Source organism: Panicum hallii, chromosome 3, assembly GCF_002211085.1.
Source record: "Panicum hallii strain FIL2 chromosome 3, PHallii_v3.1, whole genome shotgun sequence".
Taxonomy (NCBI): Eukaryota; Viridiplantae; Streptophyta; class Magnoliopsida; order Poales; family Poaceae; genus Panicum; species Panicum hallii.
Window position 1 is genome coordinate 10,606,269 of NC_038044.1, and position 16,605 is coordinate 10,622,873.

The 16,605-nt window shown below is 46.8% G+C and overlaps 1 protein-coding gene across 1 annotated transcript; it reads left to right on the forward strand.

Annotated features, from left to right (window-relative positions):
* The first annotated feature begins 4,625 nt into the window (after window positions 1-4,625).
* On the forward strand, window positions 4,626-7,330 carry LOC112884296. The gene is made up of 2 exons (XM_025949674.1): window positions 4,626-4,759; window positions 5,428-7,330. The coding sequence occupies exon 2, from the start codon at window positions 5,450-5,452 to the stop codon at window positions 7,130-7,132; it is 1,683 nt and encodes a 560-aa protein (XP_025805459.1). The 5' UTR covers window positions 4,626-4,759; window positions 5,428-5,449; the 3' UTR covers window positions 7,133-7,330.
* Window positions 7,331-16,605: the final 9,275 nt, after the last annotated feature.

Sequence of the window (16,605 nt, forward strand, 5' to 3'; positions counted from 1 at the left end):
TACACTCGATCGGGAGCGTGGCCCCGATCCCGTAGACCGAGAGGAACGGAGTGAGGCCGGTAGCTCGACTCGGTGTGGTCCTCAAGCTCCACAGTTTGCCCATTTCCTGGTTGCTTATGCCCTGCCAGGATTAAGCCGTTTGCCCTCTCCACCCGGCCGTTGATTCGGGGGGGGGGGTGTCACCAAAGCCCACGACCACCTCTCCGGTGAACTCGATCCACTTGGTGAACTTGTCGATGGTGACGATTAGATACGTGGAGCCTCTGAGCGTTCTTTTGAAGGGTTTGAGCAAGTTGATCCCCAAGCCGCGGAGACCCAAGTCAGGGCTACGACGGTCTTGGGGCATATCGCTGGCAGCCTTCGCACCGTCTTACCACGTCTTTCACGTCCACCACGGTTGTCGGCCGATGGAAACCTTGTCGGAGGGCTTTTCCGATCAGCGCTCATGGGGTGGCGTGGTGGCCGCACGTCCCCTCGTGCACCTCCCTCACGAGCACCCTTCCTTGCTTGATCGGGGTGTACTACTTGAGGACGCCTGCCGCGCTCTTCGAGCGAGTCGTCTGGCCTTGACCTGCTCTTCTGGGAGGATATCCCTGATGATGTAGTCGAGGTGCGGGGGGTGCCAGTTGGTCGACTCCTTCTCTTGAGATTCACTGCTCAAGGCCGCGACCTCGGACGCCTCGGTGGGGTACGCAATTCGGTCGATCGGCTGGATTGGCGTATGCTGTTGTTGGTTTATCGCGGACACCTCGTCTGGTACGGGCTCTCGCGCCAAAGCGGGCCGCGCCAGCTAATCGGTGATTTCATTTTCTCGCCTTGGCACATGTGCCAACTCGAAGTCGCCAAACTTGGACTCGAGCTCCCGAGCTTCTTGGCGGTGCACTGCCATCCTAGGGTTTTGACAGCTTGGCGTTTCCATCACCTGGGTCACCATCGGGTCGGAGTCCCCTTCGACCCGGAAGTGTCGAGCCCCTGATTCCACCGTCATTCGCAACCCGCGTAGCAGGACCTCGAACTCCGTCATGTAGTTCGTGGCTTGGAGATGTAGCCTCGGGACGTACCGCAGCTCATCACCTTACGGGGAGGTAAGGGGCACGCCGCCTTCCAGGTCGATATGTACCAGCTTCGAGTTTTCCGCGGGCTTAAAGCTACCCGCGGCCCGAGGCTTCTTGCTGTCGGGGGCTGGGTTAGAGCTCTCGACTTTCTTGGTCGGCCGCGTCATCTTTGCTACCGCCCTCTAGGTGAGCTTGCAGTTGGCTCACTCATTCTCGAGTGCTCGACCCGCGCTTGAGCTGACGGTGATGACGCCCTTGGAGGCCCGGCATCTTCAGTTTGAGGTAGGCAATATTTGGGACAGCCGTTGACTTGTCGTAACACGGCCTCCCAAGTATAGCGCGGTTGTCATTGGCGAAGTTGACTACCTCGAACGTCAACTTCTCACTCTTGAGGTTCTCCGGTGTCTCGAAGGTCACCGTGAGATCGATTTGGCCCGTCGGGTAGGCCTTGTCCCCGGGGATTTCCCCGTGGAAAGGTTGCCTCGACGGTCTGAGCGCCGTCCGAGGGATTTTCATGGCATCAAGGGTGCGGGCGTACAAAAGGTTGAGCACGCTACTCCCATCCGTGAACACTTTGGGGAGGCGTGTTCGCTTGATGATGGCCTCTGCTGCTAGCGGGAACCGATCCGACTGGTGGACCACCGCAGGTTGGCTCATCCGGTCGAACGTGATGCTCGACGCGGATCATAGCAGATACTGAGGGACCGCGGGCTCACCAGCATTGTCTTGCCTGTCGAGCAACTTTCATTGTCGCTTCCCCCCGCTCATAACTGGTCCTCTGAGGATTATGACGCAGGCCTCGGACTCAGAGAAGTCTTCGCCCCGTCGTTGTTTCTGGCGGGGGGTCTCTGTTCCTTCTTCTTCCCGTTCGGACCGGAGTCTGAGCCAAGAAGGAGCCGCCTCAGCGTGCGGCAATCCCTGAGCTTGTGGTTGACCGGCACCCTGTGATGCGGACATGGCTCGTCCAATATCTCCTCGAACTTCTTGCTCTAGCCGTCTTGCCACTTGCGGGCGGGATGATCGGCCGCCGCAATCAGGCGCTCGGTGTCCCGACTGCTCTCGTCTCCACGGCTGCGTCCCCGCTTCCGTCTGGCCAACTGCTTGGCCTTCTTCTTGCTCACCCCCGCCGGATTCTGAGCCCGTGCTGCTTGAGCCGGGGGTTCGGGTCCGAGGACTGCGGCCCCAAGCGCCGGGTTCGGGTGAATGCCGGCGCTCCCGGGAGTGATGTGGCTGTCGCAGTCGGCCACAAGCTCCAGACTTCCGAAGCGGACTGCATTGTACGGCATCAGTGTTAGCTCTAGCTCGAGCCTTTTTCCCGGAGTCGTCGTGAACTCTAGGGTACCGAACCTCACGACCGCACCTAGCGCCATTGTCGCGATGCCGGGCGCCATGACTTGCTACAACGATTCTCGCAACGCGCCCCGACCTGACGCACCAACTGTCGGCGTTTAGAAACTCCGACAGTGATCAAGTGATCACCAACACGGTCGCGAGAAGTGCAGCAACGAAATCACGAGTAAAACAGACAAGGGTTTATACTAGTTCAGGCCGAAGCCCTATGTCCAGTGTTGAACCGCATAACGACTTGAGTTCGTGCTCCTCAAGCCGATGAAAACGAATAGGGGGTGTTACAATGTATCTCACTTGTCCGGTATTTGCCGTTGGGAGTCCTATTTATACCCTGGCCTAGCGATCTGGCCCCGATCCCTTATAGATTCGAGATCGAGTGCCTGTACACGGTATTCGAGAAAAAGCCGAGGGATCCGCTCTCTGTGTGCGGCGCGGCTGGGTCGAGGCCGACACACGCTGCGCCGCGCCGCCCTCGCTCCTCTGGTCCGCCCGAGACGCAGCCCTAGCCGTCCAGGACCCGTCACGTCTCTGCTGTGGGTACGTCTTTTGAGGGTGGCACTGTACTGTTCTGTTCCATCCATCGCCATGGGTTGCCGCCTGCAGTGGCTTTCAAGTTGGGCAAAGTGGTGAGTTTCAAGGTTGGAGGGCCCGCCGTGGCCCGCTTGGGCCAACCAGCGTCCGCCTTGATCCCCGTGCCTATCTTTCCTGCAAATAGAAAAGAACAAGGAAAACCGATCTTGGTGCGATACGCACGCCATCGAGTCCGTGCAGGGAGGTCGAACTCGAGGTCGTCGATCGACCCTCCGCGGGCCTACGCTCGACCCTTGGTGGGGCCCGCGCTCGACCCCGCCCTTCACGCGGATAGCGGAGACTTATCTTTTTGTCACTGAGTGTGGTCTTGGGGAGTTATTTCGGTGCCACGTGGCACCCCGTTCTCACCCCATCATCACAAATCTTATGCATTCCTCTTGTAGTTTCATAACCTACAAGAGACATATATAAGTTTTGTGAACAAATTTACTTCTATTTTGTCATATGAAGAAATGATCAAAATAAAAATTATACATCTTAATGAGTTATACAATTTTGTAGTTCAAAACTTTTTCATTTGAATTAATTTACAGCTTCAAAATATGATTTAAAATTTATCTTTGCCTCGTGTAAAATAAAACACTCGGCAAAGAAGTTCTTTGCCAAGCGTTTAATTTTGCCAAGTGTTTTGTTTTTTCTTTGCGAGTATTTTTTCTTTTGCCGAGTGTTTTATTTTTGACACTCAACAAAGAAGCTCTTTGCTGAGAGCCAGAAAAAAAACACTCGGTAAACATTGTAGCTCTCGGCAAAGAGCCGTTTTTGGTAGTAATTATACCCTTGCCGAACCTCTTCGGTGGTACCTGCAGTACCCGTCGACACTACTCCGTTCGTTTAAAAAGGATAGTTTCATGACAAAGATAAGTTGGACCAGGCAGTCCTTGGTAGAAATCTTTATGTAGATGCCCCGCATGGGGCTTCCATCACTGGTGCTCTGCCGAGCACCAAGTAGAACCCACACATCTACTCACACACCACTTAGGGGCTCCCAGTCTTAGCCCTCCTGGTCTCTTCCCCGAGCTAGAGCATGGGGGGCCATTGTTCTTGATCCTTAGGCTCAAGGCTACACCATAGTACACCCACATATCCGAGGACGTAGGGTATTATGCTCCGGTGACTCGAACCTCCAGATCACTATGTCCACCTCCTTGAGCTTTGGTCCCTCCGCAACCATCGCGGTGCACATCCCCGTGATGGTACTGAGCATCGCAGTAGCGCCTAACCTTGTCGAACCTCTTCGGTGGTACTTGCAGTATCCCGATCTGTCACCCGTCGAGACTACTCCGTTCGTTTAAAAAGGATAGTTCCATGAACCTTCGGTTCGTTTAGGTCTAGAGATGAGGCAGCCTAATAAGGTATAATATATTTGTAGCACTTCAAGAGGTGTACTATATTTTTTGACAAATTTTTGTAAGATAGGACACCATTGAGATGCTCTTTGAGAGCAAATTCCATCGGGTAACAGATGGTCTCTGCGTAGATTTGAATTCAGGTTTGCAAATAATTCGGTAGGTTGGTCATTTGACTCCTATCATGGCTTTTAAAACCGGTACTGACCTTATCCAAAAAAAAATGTATGGACAATGACAGGTGAGCGGTCTTGAAGCTCAATTTATATTATCAGCAGCATATTAGTTGTACCAAACAGCATTATTGGTGCAATCGAGGTACTCGCAGCCTCCACTTGGCCGGACGGCGTTAACATAAGTAGAGGGCAACAAAGGAGCGCGAGCTAGCTCCCCGCCCCACACCATCTGCAAATCGAGGTACTCGCAGCGATCCTCTCCTCGACTCCCTTGTCTTTTTTGTTTAAGTTCTTTCATATTTTTGTTACGGGAGATTCAGCCTGTACGGCTGGCTGGTGCTGATTTTTTGTGAAAGTACTGCTGGCTGGTTCTGTGGCTGATAAGCCGTGGGAGAAAAACACTGTTGAATAAGTCAAAAACGATGAAATGAACGGGGCGATCATCTTTTGCCCCTTGGATGTTTATATAGTACAGTAGCTACGGTACAGAATTAGCCCGAACGGTAATCAATGATTATAGCATTTTTCGTGTGTAAAAAAAAAAATGCTACCTTAGGCTGTTCTGCTTCCTTTGTATCAACTGTCATTTTATAGCTCAAAGGATCCAACTGCCTGGTTGGGTTTGTGTGCTCGGTGCTGAGCGAGTTGAGTTGTATGGTTTTTACATTTTTGGCTTTAGTTCATCACTTTGCTCAGTTTTGATCTTAGTCGTGATTTCATCTCAGTTTTAACCTTCAACTCTTCAGAAGAGGAAAGTTAAAACTGAGCAAAAATTACGAGTAAGATCAAAAATGAGGAGGGTATGGCACAACTAAGGCCACGAATATAATTTAATTTCCTTATAAATTAGATCAATTCTCTTCTTCTAATACATTTTACGGCAAATCTCGCCATCCTTCGAAAAAATAGGATACCAGCTATTAATTTGACGATGGTGCATGAATTGTCAAAACGGAGACGGAGAAGAGGACGAAGTGAGTCATGTTCTTCAAAAAACAAGAGCAGAGTACGAAGAAGCATCTCGCCACCTTCCGCAACAGCAGTTGTAGACGACGATGAGGATTCGACTGATTATTCAAAACGGAGACGGAGAAGAGGACGAAGACGAAGTGAGCCATGTTCTTCAAAAAAAAAGAGCAGAGTACGAAGAAGCATCTCGCTACCTTCCGCAACAGCAGTTTTAGACGACGATGAGGATTCGGGTGATGAGTCATCCAGCACTGAAGATGAGGAATTCGAAGCTTTCAAGACATGGGTACCTGCTGATTTGGTGTCGCAGCAGGAACAAGAGTTGAATGCTGAATTCGCCATGCGAGAAAAGAAGCTGCGTCGTTTTCCTGTGAGCCTATCCGCTCTCTATGAAGAGTACAGTGACAGGGTAACCGTGCCCATTGGATATTATAAAGTTAGAAAAAACCATCACGATATTGAGGTGGTGAAGAATGTGGCTACACATTATTACTTCCCATCATCAGCTGACAGGATATATAGGGCCTTCTGCTCCGCCTTAGGAGACGTCCGCATCTTGTTCAGTGACCTCAGAGCACCTACCATCGAGGATGATGAGTTAAAGCTTAACCTGTTCCGTGATGGTTGCTTCTTGCTCCAGTACATGCGCCATATGTGTATCAGTGGCCTTGAAGATATGCCACCTTCTTTGGCGTATTATTTTGACACCAACCAAGCTGTCATCAACCGTGACATGATGCTACTGGAGAACCAGCTCCCCTGGGTGGTGATCCAGATACTTAGAAGCTACAAGGAGGTACCAGTGGAGGACTTCATAGCTAAAATGGCACGCACGCTCAGGATCCGCAAGGGAGCAGAGGACAATGATGGACCTTTTGACTTGGATGCCAGCAGCTACACGCCACCACATCTTCTTGGCCTTCTCTGGGCGTACAAAACAGGCAAAATAGGTAGTAACGCTGTAGTACCATCTAGCAACCAAAACAAGCAGCTGTTTTCTCCCTTTATTGAAGAAAAATGGTTCTCTCTGGTTAACTGTTGCTGTTGCTACAACAACAACAACGACAGTCCATTTGATGTTGAAAGCAGCAGACAGATGTCGAGGACTATTAGTGCCATAGAGCTTGCGGAGATCGGCATCAAACTTAAAGCCAGCAAGACAACAAAGTTCACAGACATGGGCATCAAGAAAGGGCTCTTTGGCTGCGAGATCTTCCTAGCCCCATTGTTGCTAGATGGAACAAATCGATGCTGGCTTGTCAACATGGCCGTCTTTGAGCTATACATGGCCAGCAGCGATGATACTGATAGAAAACATGCTATCCGCCCTTACCTTGTCGTCCTTGCTATGCTCATGGATCGTGAAGAGGATGTGCATAGGCTGAGATCAAAGGGCCTCATTAATGGGGCGCTGACCAACAAGGAGATCCTTGATTTCTTCAAGGGCCTTGTCAAGCACATAAGTGGTGGCCCACCCCTTGTCCACTTAATGGAAGAGATTGAGGACTACAAGCTTAAGAGGTGGATGTGGATCAAGGTGCACAAGTTTTTCTACAGGAACTACAAAATCATCCTTGCAGTGCTCTCCGCCGCCGGTGTTCTTGTTGGTATCTTCAAAGCACTCTTATCTCTCAAGCACGACTAGCAGCAAGGCCATTTTCCAAATGTTTTCACTCATTTCAGACTTTGTTGTGTTTAGTTTGTAAGCAATGGGTTTGTGCCACATTATTTTGTTCCAATTTTTTGTTTTACGTGTCTTCTGTGGAGGAATAAGAAACTTGATTGAACCATGTATGTGTGAAATATTCTTCAGACAAGTTGCCGATTTGTATTGATGATATTATCTCTATGAACCACCAACATTTACCCAAGCTTCACTTTTGTGACCCGCATCAGTCTCCCAAACGCAATTGCCGGTCATGAAAGTATAGCAGCTATGGGGCGCCACTCACTACAGGCTCATGGATCCATCTGAACTGCCCGCGAATATCGCACTTGATCACATGCAGCAACTCAGTGCCATGCATCCCCATGTCAAAGGGACAGAAACCCATGTGCATAAAATTGTATAATACTGTCGAAAGGATCGATGGACCAAAAGGGGGTGAATTGGGCCTTTTTCGAATTTCTAGTATTGAAAAACAACAACCTTAACATATCCAATACTACGGAAAGAGGCCAATTCACCACGGAGCCAAGAGCTACACTACCAACCCAGCATACTAATTGAACAAGCAAAGAAGCAATTAATTCAAGAAAAACAAGATACTCTACGAGAAATAATAACAACTAGGCAAGAAGATAAAGACATGACAAGTATTGAAATGCTAGGAAGTAAATGCGGAAGGAAATGCTCGAAGTAAAGTAAGAGGCAGAGGGACAACCAGATTTTTTCCGGTGGTATCAGTGTGTTGGCTCATACCCCTAGTCCACGTTGCAGCACTCACTAAGAGTATTGTCGCCTTCCAAGACACCGAGTCATGAGCACTCACTAGAAGTCTCCGTTCACCAACTCCGGCGAGGTGGATCTCAAGCTTCGTACATCACCAAGCTCCTCGGGCTTCCACAATCCAAGGCAAGCTCCGAAGTGGCACCAACAATCACCAAGATCACCTAGGTGCAGCCAAACACCAAGAGTAACAAGTCTAAAGCCTTCTCTTGATCAGGAGCCAATCACCAAGAATGGATGCACACTAACTCTCTTTCCTAACCAAGTCCTTAGCCTTGCTCTTGATGATGAATTCCACTACTAACAGATCAATTAAGTTCAATGGAGACTCTCAGCTGTAAGGTGTGTGAATGAACTTCTCAGGGTGCCAAGAGTCCTTAATGAGAGCCATTGGAGGCCTTTAAATAGGCTAAAAAAAAGCAATTACAACCATTATGAAAAAGTTACAGTTTTCTGCGTAATACGCCCAATGATCTGGCATTGCCTCCGCTCCCATCGTTGGATGATCCGGCGAATGTATCTCAGCCGTTTGAAAAACTAGTCGTTACTGTTCAGTTAATTCATCTGATGTTCCAGTTTCAACACATCAGATCATCCGGTGAATGTAACATTTTTCCTCCAGAAACTCTAGAAGGTTTTTGACCCCATCCAGAAACCATCCGGCGTTACACCAAGTATCGCCGGATCATCCGGTGAATAAGGGTTAATTCACACAGAGATTTCCAGAGAGAAATGCCAATTCGTTCCACGTTCACTTGACCCAACGTCGGATGATCCGGTGAATGTAAATTGTTTCAATGTAAATTGTTTCTGCCTCAGCAAACCACTAAACCAGAAATCATCCGGTGAATCTGTTCTCTTATACGCCGGATCATCTAGTGAATAAGAAAAATATCGATCTTCTAATTTTAGTTGAGTCTTGTGTTGGGCTTCGCTCGAGACTTGATATGTGTTGTATTAGAGTCCCTTTGAGCTGTCTAGTGACTAGAATTGAGAGAGTGTGCATCCAATTTAAATGACTGGCATCCAATCAAGGTACTTGGCTTTACCGCCCCCCCCCCCCCCCCCCCGGTAATAGTGTGATCTCTATAAAACTAGAAAATCTATCGTACCTAAGTGTCCTTCTTCCACCTTTGCGACACTTAGGGCTAGAAGAGTCCTTAGTCTTGAGAGAATCCTTTGAGTTAAGCTTTCAGGGACTTCAACATAAAATCCAATGTAAATATTATCCATTGAATAATCCATTTGAATTCCAACCAATTAGAATACCCATTTGCTGCACAAACTCGTTAGTCACAAATTATGGTTGTCATTAATCACCGAAACATACGTGAAAGGGCCTAGATGATTACAATCTCTCCCTTTTTGGAGACTGATGACAACACAAGCATAGTAAACGAGTAGAGCTTAAAGAAATAAAAGCGCACGGAGCTCGAAGGCTCGGCCAACATCCATAGCATGTATGAAACAAAAGTCAGGCACAAGTAGCAAATATACATGCCATGAATAAAAAACGTAGCAAAACCAATCAAGGGGTCCTGAAAGCTACAATAACTCCCCCTAGCTCTACTCCTACCCTCCCCCTAAGAAATCTCCCACTTTGGCATCGAAGCACCAAACGGATCGACTCAGGACTACTGCCTGGGGACAACCTCAAACTGTGAATGAAGCATCACCATCGTCGTTCGAGGGAGTAGAGTCTGACGTTGGAAGTCCCGACGACTCGACTGTTGGCACTGGAGTAGAAGCTGTAGTAGACGAGCGGGTACTAGCACTGCTAGGGAGGATCTCTGCTGAACTCACTACCGGATCAACTGGTGTAGGCTCTCGGGCCTCTAAAGTGACAACTGAAGAAACCGACTATGCTGTAGGTGCTGGTACAGCTGTCTCTCACCTGAATGTACTGGAGCTGTCGTCTTAGGGAGATTCACCGTCCGTGTCACTGTAGATGAGGCAGCTATGAATAGCATCACGTACGGTAGAGGAGAAAAAATAGGTCAACTCGCCGAAACCATGTAGAGCAGACATCGTGAATCCTGAGGTCGGTGGTGACACAGTGACGTGTTTTACCCGCGTCCCCAATGTGTCTTAACCCGTGTCGCCTTAGAACGATCCTGACATAGTGAAGTTCGTACGATGATATGGAGTGGATCATATCGTTCAAGAAAGATCAAGACAAATGTTGGCACATGAAGATGATCAAAAGGCTTGACGGAGGTTCATCAACATCGAAGGAGATGAAATGGAATGTGCAAGACAAATGTATAACTAGCTTGTAGGGAATTTCATTTCACTGGATTAAGGTTGAGTAGAGAAGACCTCTGACTGGCTTTAAGATAGATGGTCATACTATTAAGAGGGACAAACATGTTTGTACTTGGGTTGTCTAGTGTCACTTGGGTTGATGCTAGGATCGGCGTGGAAAGAAGAGTGAAAACCCTTTGAAAAATGATTTGCAGATGCTAACTAAGGCTTAATTAACGGTGTTGATCATCCCATGGAAGATCATGTGGAGTTGGCATTGTTTCGAGAAATTGTTTTTTCGATGTGCTAGCCCCTAACTATAGGATGGTTCTTGGTTTGGAATAATGTACTGATCCATTGTGTTTTCGCTCAATTATTCAAGGGGGATTTGTTGCATTTTGAGTAAGCTTTTCAAACAAACGTTGGTCAGGCTGTCCAGTGCAGCGGACAAGGTTTTCGAGTAGCTCGAGCTCACGCACTTCTTCGAGGGACATATGTGTACATCTACTTGTGGAAGTAAACGATGATGAAGCGTTCTTTACTACCCTTGTGTATCCGCTGGTGTCTATTATATAGAGCCGAAACCCTGGCTAGGGATTTACAAGAAAGGCAACCGAAACAACCAAATCAATCTAGGATTACATGAGATAACTTGGGCAGCAAGCTAGGGTTGTTTCGGTTGAGATTTGGCAAGATTTACAAGTAAGGGAAGTAAAGATTCTATCTAACCTAATACCCCCCCTCAATCACAACCCATCTAGGTTGAGATTGCGTCGAAATTCCAGAAGCCGTCGGTTGATAGAGCTTTTGTAAATCCGTCGGCAACTTGATCATTCGTGGATATAAACCTTACTTCCAACCGCTTACTGAGGATCCGAAAACGCACTGAGCATGAGCGATGTAGAAGGCTTTAGAGCTTATCACTGAGATGAGAATACCAAGCTCGGGGTGCCTGTTTTAGCCCATACAAAGATTTCTGCAGATGACAATGATAATGTGGATGAACAGCATCACCAAAACCTGGAGGTTGCTTCATATAAACAGTTTCCTCTAGAACGCCATGCAAGAACGCGTTCTGAACATCCAATTGACGAAGGCTCCAATTCTGCACGATCGCTAGAGCTAACACCAATCGAATAGTGGAATGCTTGACGACAGGGCTGTAAGTGTCGTCATAATCAACCCCGTACTGCTGTTTGAACCCTTTGGCGACCAAACGAGCTTTGAGCCTGTCAACAGATCCATCAGCTTTATATTTAATTTTGAAGACCCACTTACAGTCTATGAGATTCTGATCATTTGACGGGGGAACTAAGCGCCACGTGTTGTTCCGTTTAAGCGTAGAGAATTCTGCTTCCATAGCTTCTCGCCAATGTGGGTTAGCAAGTGCTTCGACAACAGAAGATGGTTTAGTAACTGGAGTCACCGAGTTGGCATAACGGACAGTACCTCCATGAAGCGCTTGGGCTTCGTTATTCCATGCTGAAGACGTGTGCGTGGTTCAGATGCGGACACCGGTACCAGGGCCATTTGTACCGCAGAGGATCCGGGCGGGAGATCATCTTGAGGAAGTGCAGTGTCAGAAGCTATCGGGGCATCAGCAGCAGGAGCGACGGCGAGGGAATCGGGCACAGGTGTTGTCGGTGAGGGCGCAGGTGTACTGCCAGACAGACCAGCAGAATGCGGCACCTGATCCGAGGTTGATGCTGCATGCGTATCAATCACATCACCGGATCCAAGGAAAGGGGCACCATTATTTGATGTAGAATCAACACCGCCCTGCACACCATGCTGCACAAAAGAGGGAACATGCAAAACTGAAACAGTAGAATGATTAGCATTATCAGTAATCTTATCATCCCCACATGATTGTGACGGTAGAAGAAGGACATCTGCCGTGTATCGGACACCGGCATTGTGTGGGAGCGCAGCAAAAGGAAAAACCTTTTCATCAAAAACAACATCCCTCGAAATATATATTCGTCCGGAAGAAATATCTAGGCACTTAAACCCCTTATGCATATTGCTATATCCAAGAAAAACACATCGAGTGGATCGAAATTGTAACTTATGACTATTATATGGATGTAAATTTGGCCAGCAAGCGCAGCCAAAAGTGTGGAGGGATGAGTAGTCTGGTGTGGCACCCGTCAATTTATGCAAGGGAGTGTCATGATCAATAACTTTGGATGGGGTTGTATTGATGAGATATGTGGCGGTTAAGAAGGCGTGATCCCAATATTTGAGCGGCATGGAGGCTGTAGCAAGCAAAGCTAGTCCAACCTCGACGATATGATGGTGCTTTCGCTCGGCTGCACCGTTTTGCTGATGGCTATGAGGGCAAGACACTTGATGATGAATGCCGATGGATTTAAAAAGCTGATTCAACTTCTCATATTCGCCGCCCCAATCAAATTGAAAAGCTAGAATTTTGCGATCAAACATGCGCTCAACTAATTTCTGGAATTCACAAAAGGCATTATAGACATCAGATTTACGACGAAGGAGGTAGATCCAAGTAAACTTGCTGTAATCATCAATAAAAGTAACATAGTATTTGTAGCGGCCAAAAGACTCCATGGCCGGACCCCACACATCCGAAAAAACTAACATAAGAGGTGCACTCGATCTACTGGAAGACATAGGGTAAGGCAACTGATGAGCCTTAGCCTGAAGACAAGCATCACACACTGAAGTGGAGGACTTATTGCTATCACATGGTAAACTCGATTGACTAATGACACGAAGAACAATATCGCGTGATGGGTACCCAAGACGATTGTGCCAACAATCCAATGGGACGCGAGTAGTATTGAATGTTTGCTTCGGGTGGAAAGATGAAGATGACGGCAAAGGATATAGCCCATCCTCACATTTGCCGTGGAGCATAAGTTTCACAATTTTCCTGGGCGGATTGAAACAGATTAAGCTTCGATTTTAGTCATTGTTGAAAGCGACGTCCATTAAGCACACTACATTGAAGCTTGAGTGATGCTGGATGATGGTACAGAGCCTCGATCCTGTTAGTAAACTTGTATTAAAACACTTTGAAGATCGGGATGACAGAAGTTATTACCATGATCCTAATTATTTCGAAGGATGATTCCTGCTTTCGTTTCAGTTCAACAAGTATCTTGCAACCTTACTCTCAGATTCTCAGTATTCATGAGACAAGAAGAAAGAAAGAAAAATTATACTGAACATGGTGAGGTTACAGTATTGGGTTAGCAGCAAAGTGACAATTTAGGGCCGCGCTTCAAGATGTGACTGACACTCAGGACATCTGTGGCGCACCACAGCATCCAATGCATCTGAATCACAAATTGCTGAAGCTTCACGTGTAATCTTGGACAGGAAGTCCAAGATCAGACCTTGCAATATTTTATTTTTTTGAGGTAACAGATCTTGCAATATCAGTGACACATTTTATACAGAACAAACCGAAGAAACACAAGGGTCATATTTCTTTTATAACACTTGGGTTCAAGAAACAATACATACAGAGACACAGCCACTACTCCTAATCAGCTCTGTTCAGCTGCACCAACCAGGTTTGGAGGAACATCACAATGGATCGAGTGAGTCTAGAAGGGACGACATGCTAATATTAGTCCCCTTCCTGTAATTAGATAATTAGATCTCCTCCTCCCCTCAATCATCATTAGATAATTAGATCTCCTCCTCGCTTCAGCAACCACGACGACCATTATTTTCTACTCTACAGTACTAGTAACAAACAAATCAAAGGCGAAGAAGAAGAAGCAGGCATGGACGCCTGCGTGCGTATGTACACGGCGCCAGGGGCAGGGGAAGAGGGGCTGCCGGCTAGTACATCAGGAAGACACATTCCTGACGATGTCAAGACTAAGAAGATGTACATGTACAGCCGGCCCTAGTCGCTCCTGACGATGTCAAAACTAAGAAGATTCAACTCGGCCCCTCCGACCCCACTAAGGTGACTTACATCAGGGCCGGGTTGGATCTCAAATAGGAAGACACGTTCATCAAGTTTCTACAAGGCAACCACGATGTGTTCGCCTGGAAGCCGACCAACATGCCTGGGGTGCCTAGGGACTTGATTGAGTACAAACTGAATGTAAACCCCCGATGCCAAGACTTTCAAGGAGAAGCTTCGATGCTTCGTGCCGGATTAGAAAGAAATCATCAAAAAGGAGGTAGTCAAGCGTGTCTTGATCGACAGAGGCAGCAGTCTCAACCTATTTTTCTACAAGATCTTCCTGAAGATGGGACTTAAAATGTTCGACTTGCAAGCCAGCGACGCACCCTATTACAGGGTCATATCTCGTTACTCAGCTCATCCACTCAGCCACATAAACCTCCCTGTCACGTTTGGGACAAAGGAGAATTACAGGACAGAAGTCTTGCGGTTCGAAGTGGCCGATGACAACTTAGCCTTCCATGCCCTCATTGGGCGACCAGGACTGACTAAGTTCATGGCAGTCCCCCACTATGCCTACCTAGTCCTCAAGATGTCGGCTCCCAACGGAATCCTCAGCATAAGGGCCGACCTGCGCAACAGGTATTCTTGTGCGCAAGAAAATGTTCTGTTGGCTAAGGTTGGTCAGTAGGAGGCCGACAAGAAAGAAATGCAGAGGAGTTCAACCGCCTGAAATCTTCCCTCCAAAATGAGAAGTCAGACCCGTCGCTACCCAAATCCAAGACCTAGATGGCGGCCCTAGTCGCTCCTGACGATGTCAAGACTAAGGAGATTCAACTTGGCCCCTCCGATCCCACTAAGATGACTTACATCAGGGCCGGGTTGGATCTCAAATAGAAAGACACGCTCATCAAGTTTCTACAAGGCAACTACGATGTGTTCGCCTGAAAGCCGGGCAACATACCGGGGGTGTCTAGGGACTTAATTGAGCACAAACTGAATGTAAACCACGACGCCAAGACTTCAAGCAGAAGCTTCGATGCTTCGTGCCGGATTAGAAAGAAATCATCAAGAAGGAGTTAGTCAAGTTTTTAGATGCAGGGTTTATTAAAGAAGTGTACTATCTGGACTGGCTAACCAACCCTGTACTCGTTCAGAAGAATAAGTAATGGAGAATGTGCGTTGATTATACCAGTCTCAACAAGTGTTTTCCAATTTGTCCTATTTTTCCAAGTGTTTTCGAATCAGATGAAGTAAATAACAAAAACCATAGTAAATAATTATATACCCCCTCTGTCCTAAAATGTATGACACTTCTTAGTTTATTTTTGTATTAAAAAATGTCATATACTTTAGGACGGAGGGAGTAGTATCTTATAGGCGGTAGCCATGGCGGCGGCGGCAGCAGCAGCAGCCTTGCTGGCGTCCTCGATCTTGTTCCTTGCCTCTTTTTTAATAAAGAAACTCTTCAAAAGCCACAATATAAGTCTCCCCCTGTCCATTTGTGAGCACTTTTTTAATAAAGAAACTCTTCAAAAGCCACAATAAATACAACTCTTATTTTGATTTTGCAAGATACAAACACACTAATTTCAAAATAAATACTTTCTCTCTCTCTCTCTCTCTCTATATATATATATATATAATGTCTGTTAATTCAAATTTGAATTAGTGAACGTCATATAAAAGAGATGAAAGGAGTATACTATATGCCTATTGGGCGAGGCACTCATATAATGAAGGGCGGACCCAGGCAGTGGTGGGGTAAGAATCTTCGCTTAACCTAGCCAACTGCGTCGTCATTAATCATATGGAACCAGATTCCTTACCGTGACAGTGTTGGTTTGTTAATGGGCATGGTACTCGTCTAGCTTAGATGGCACCAGCACTTAAGACGACGTCACATGACAAAGTTTATATCGGGGAATGCATGTGACTACGGAGGAGCTGAATTGAAAACTAACAATTTACAGATATGGAATTTCAATGAATTATAGAAACTTTATTCTCTTGTCGCTGGTAGAGTCAAGTCAGTTTGACGACGTGGTTGACAGTGGGAGACAGTATACTATAAGACATGGCTCCAAAAAATAATTGTACTAGAAGACAATCCATTTGCATAGGATTTCGAACTTTTAACCGTTTAGAAATGATTATATGTGACCAATGAGACAACCGTATTCTTGAGACTACTCACTTCGTTCATATATCGCTAGAAGCAATTTTGTAACCTACGACACATATATTTCTAGTGACGTTTAACAGAAATGTCACAATTAGAATAACATTTATGACAGTCTATAAATTTTATCACAAATTAGCAGTTGGTCCAAATCAAGACACATATTTTTATGAGAAAATTCTTTGAACTGTCATATAATGAAAATAAAAATGTCATAGAGTATGTATTCATTCCTTAGTAGGAGTCCTCCGAGCATTTATTTCAAAAACAAATCTATGTAAATTGAGTTGTGTCCTTATGAGAAACTCTATTGGAAAAGTTTCAAAAAGAAATTTACTCAAGACA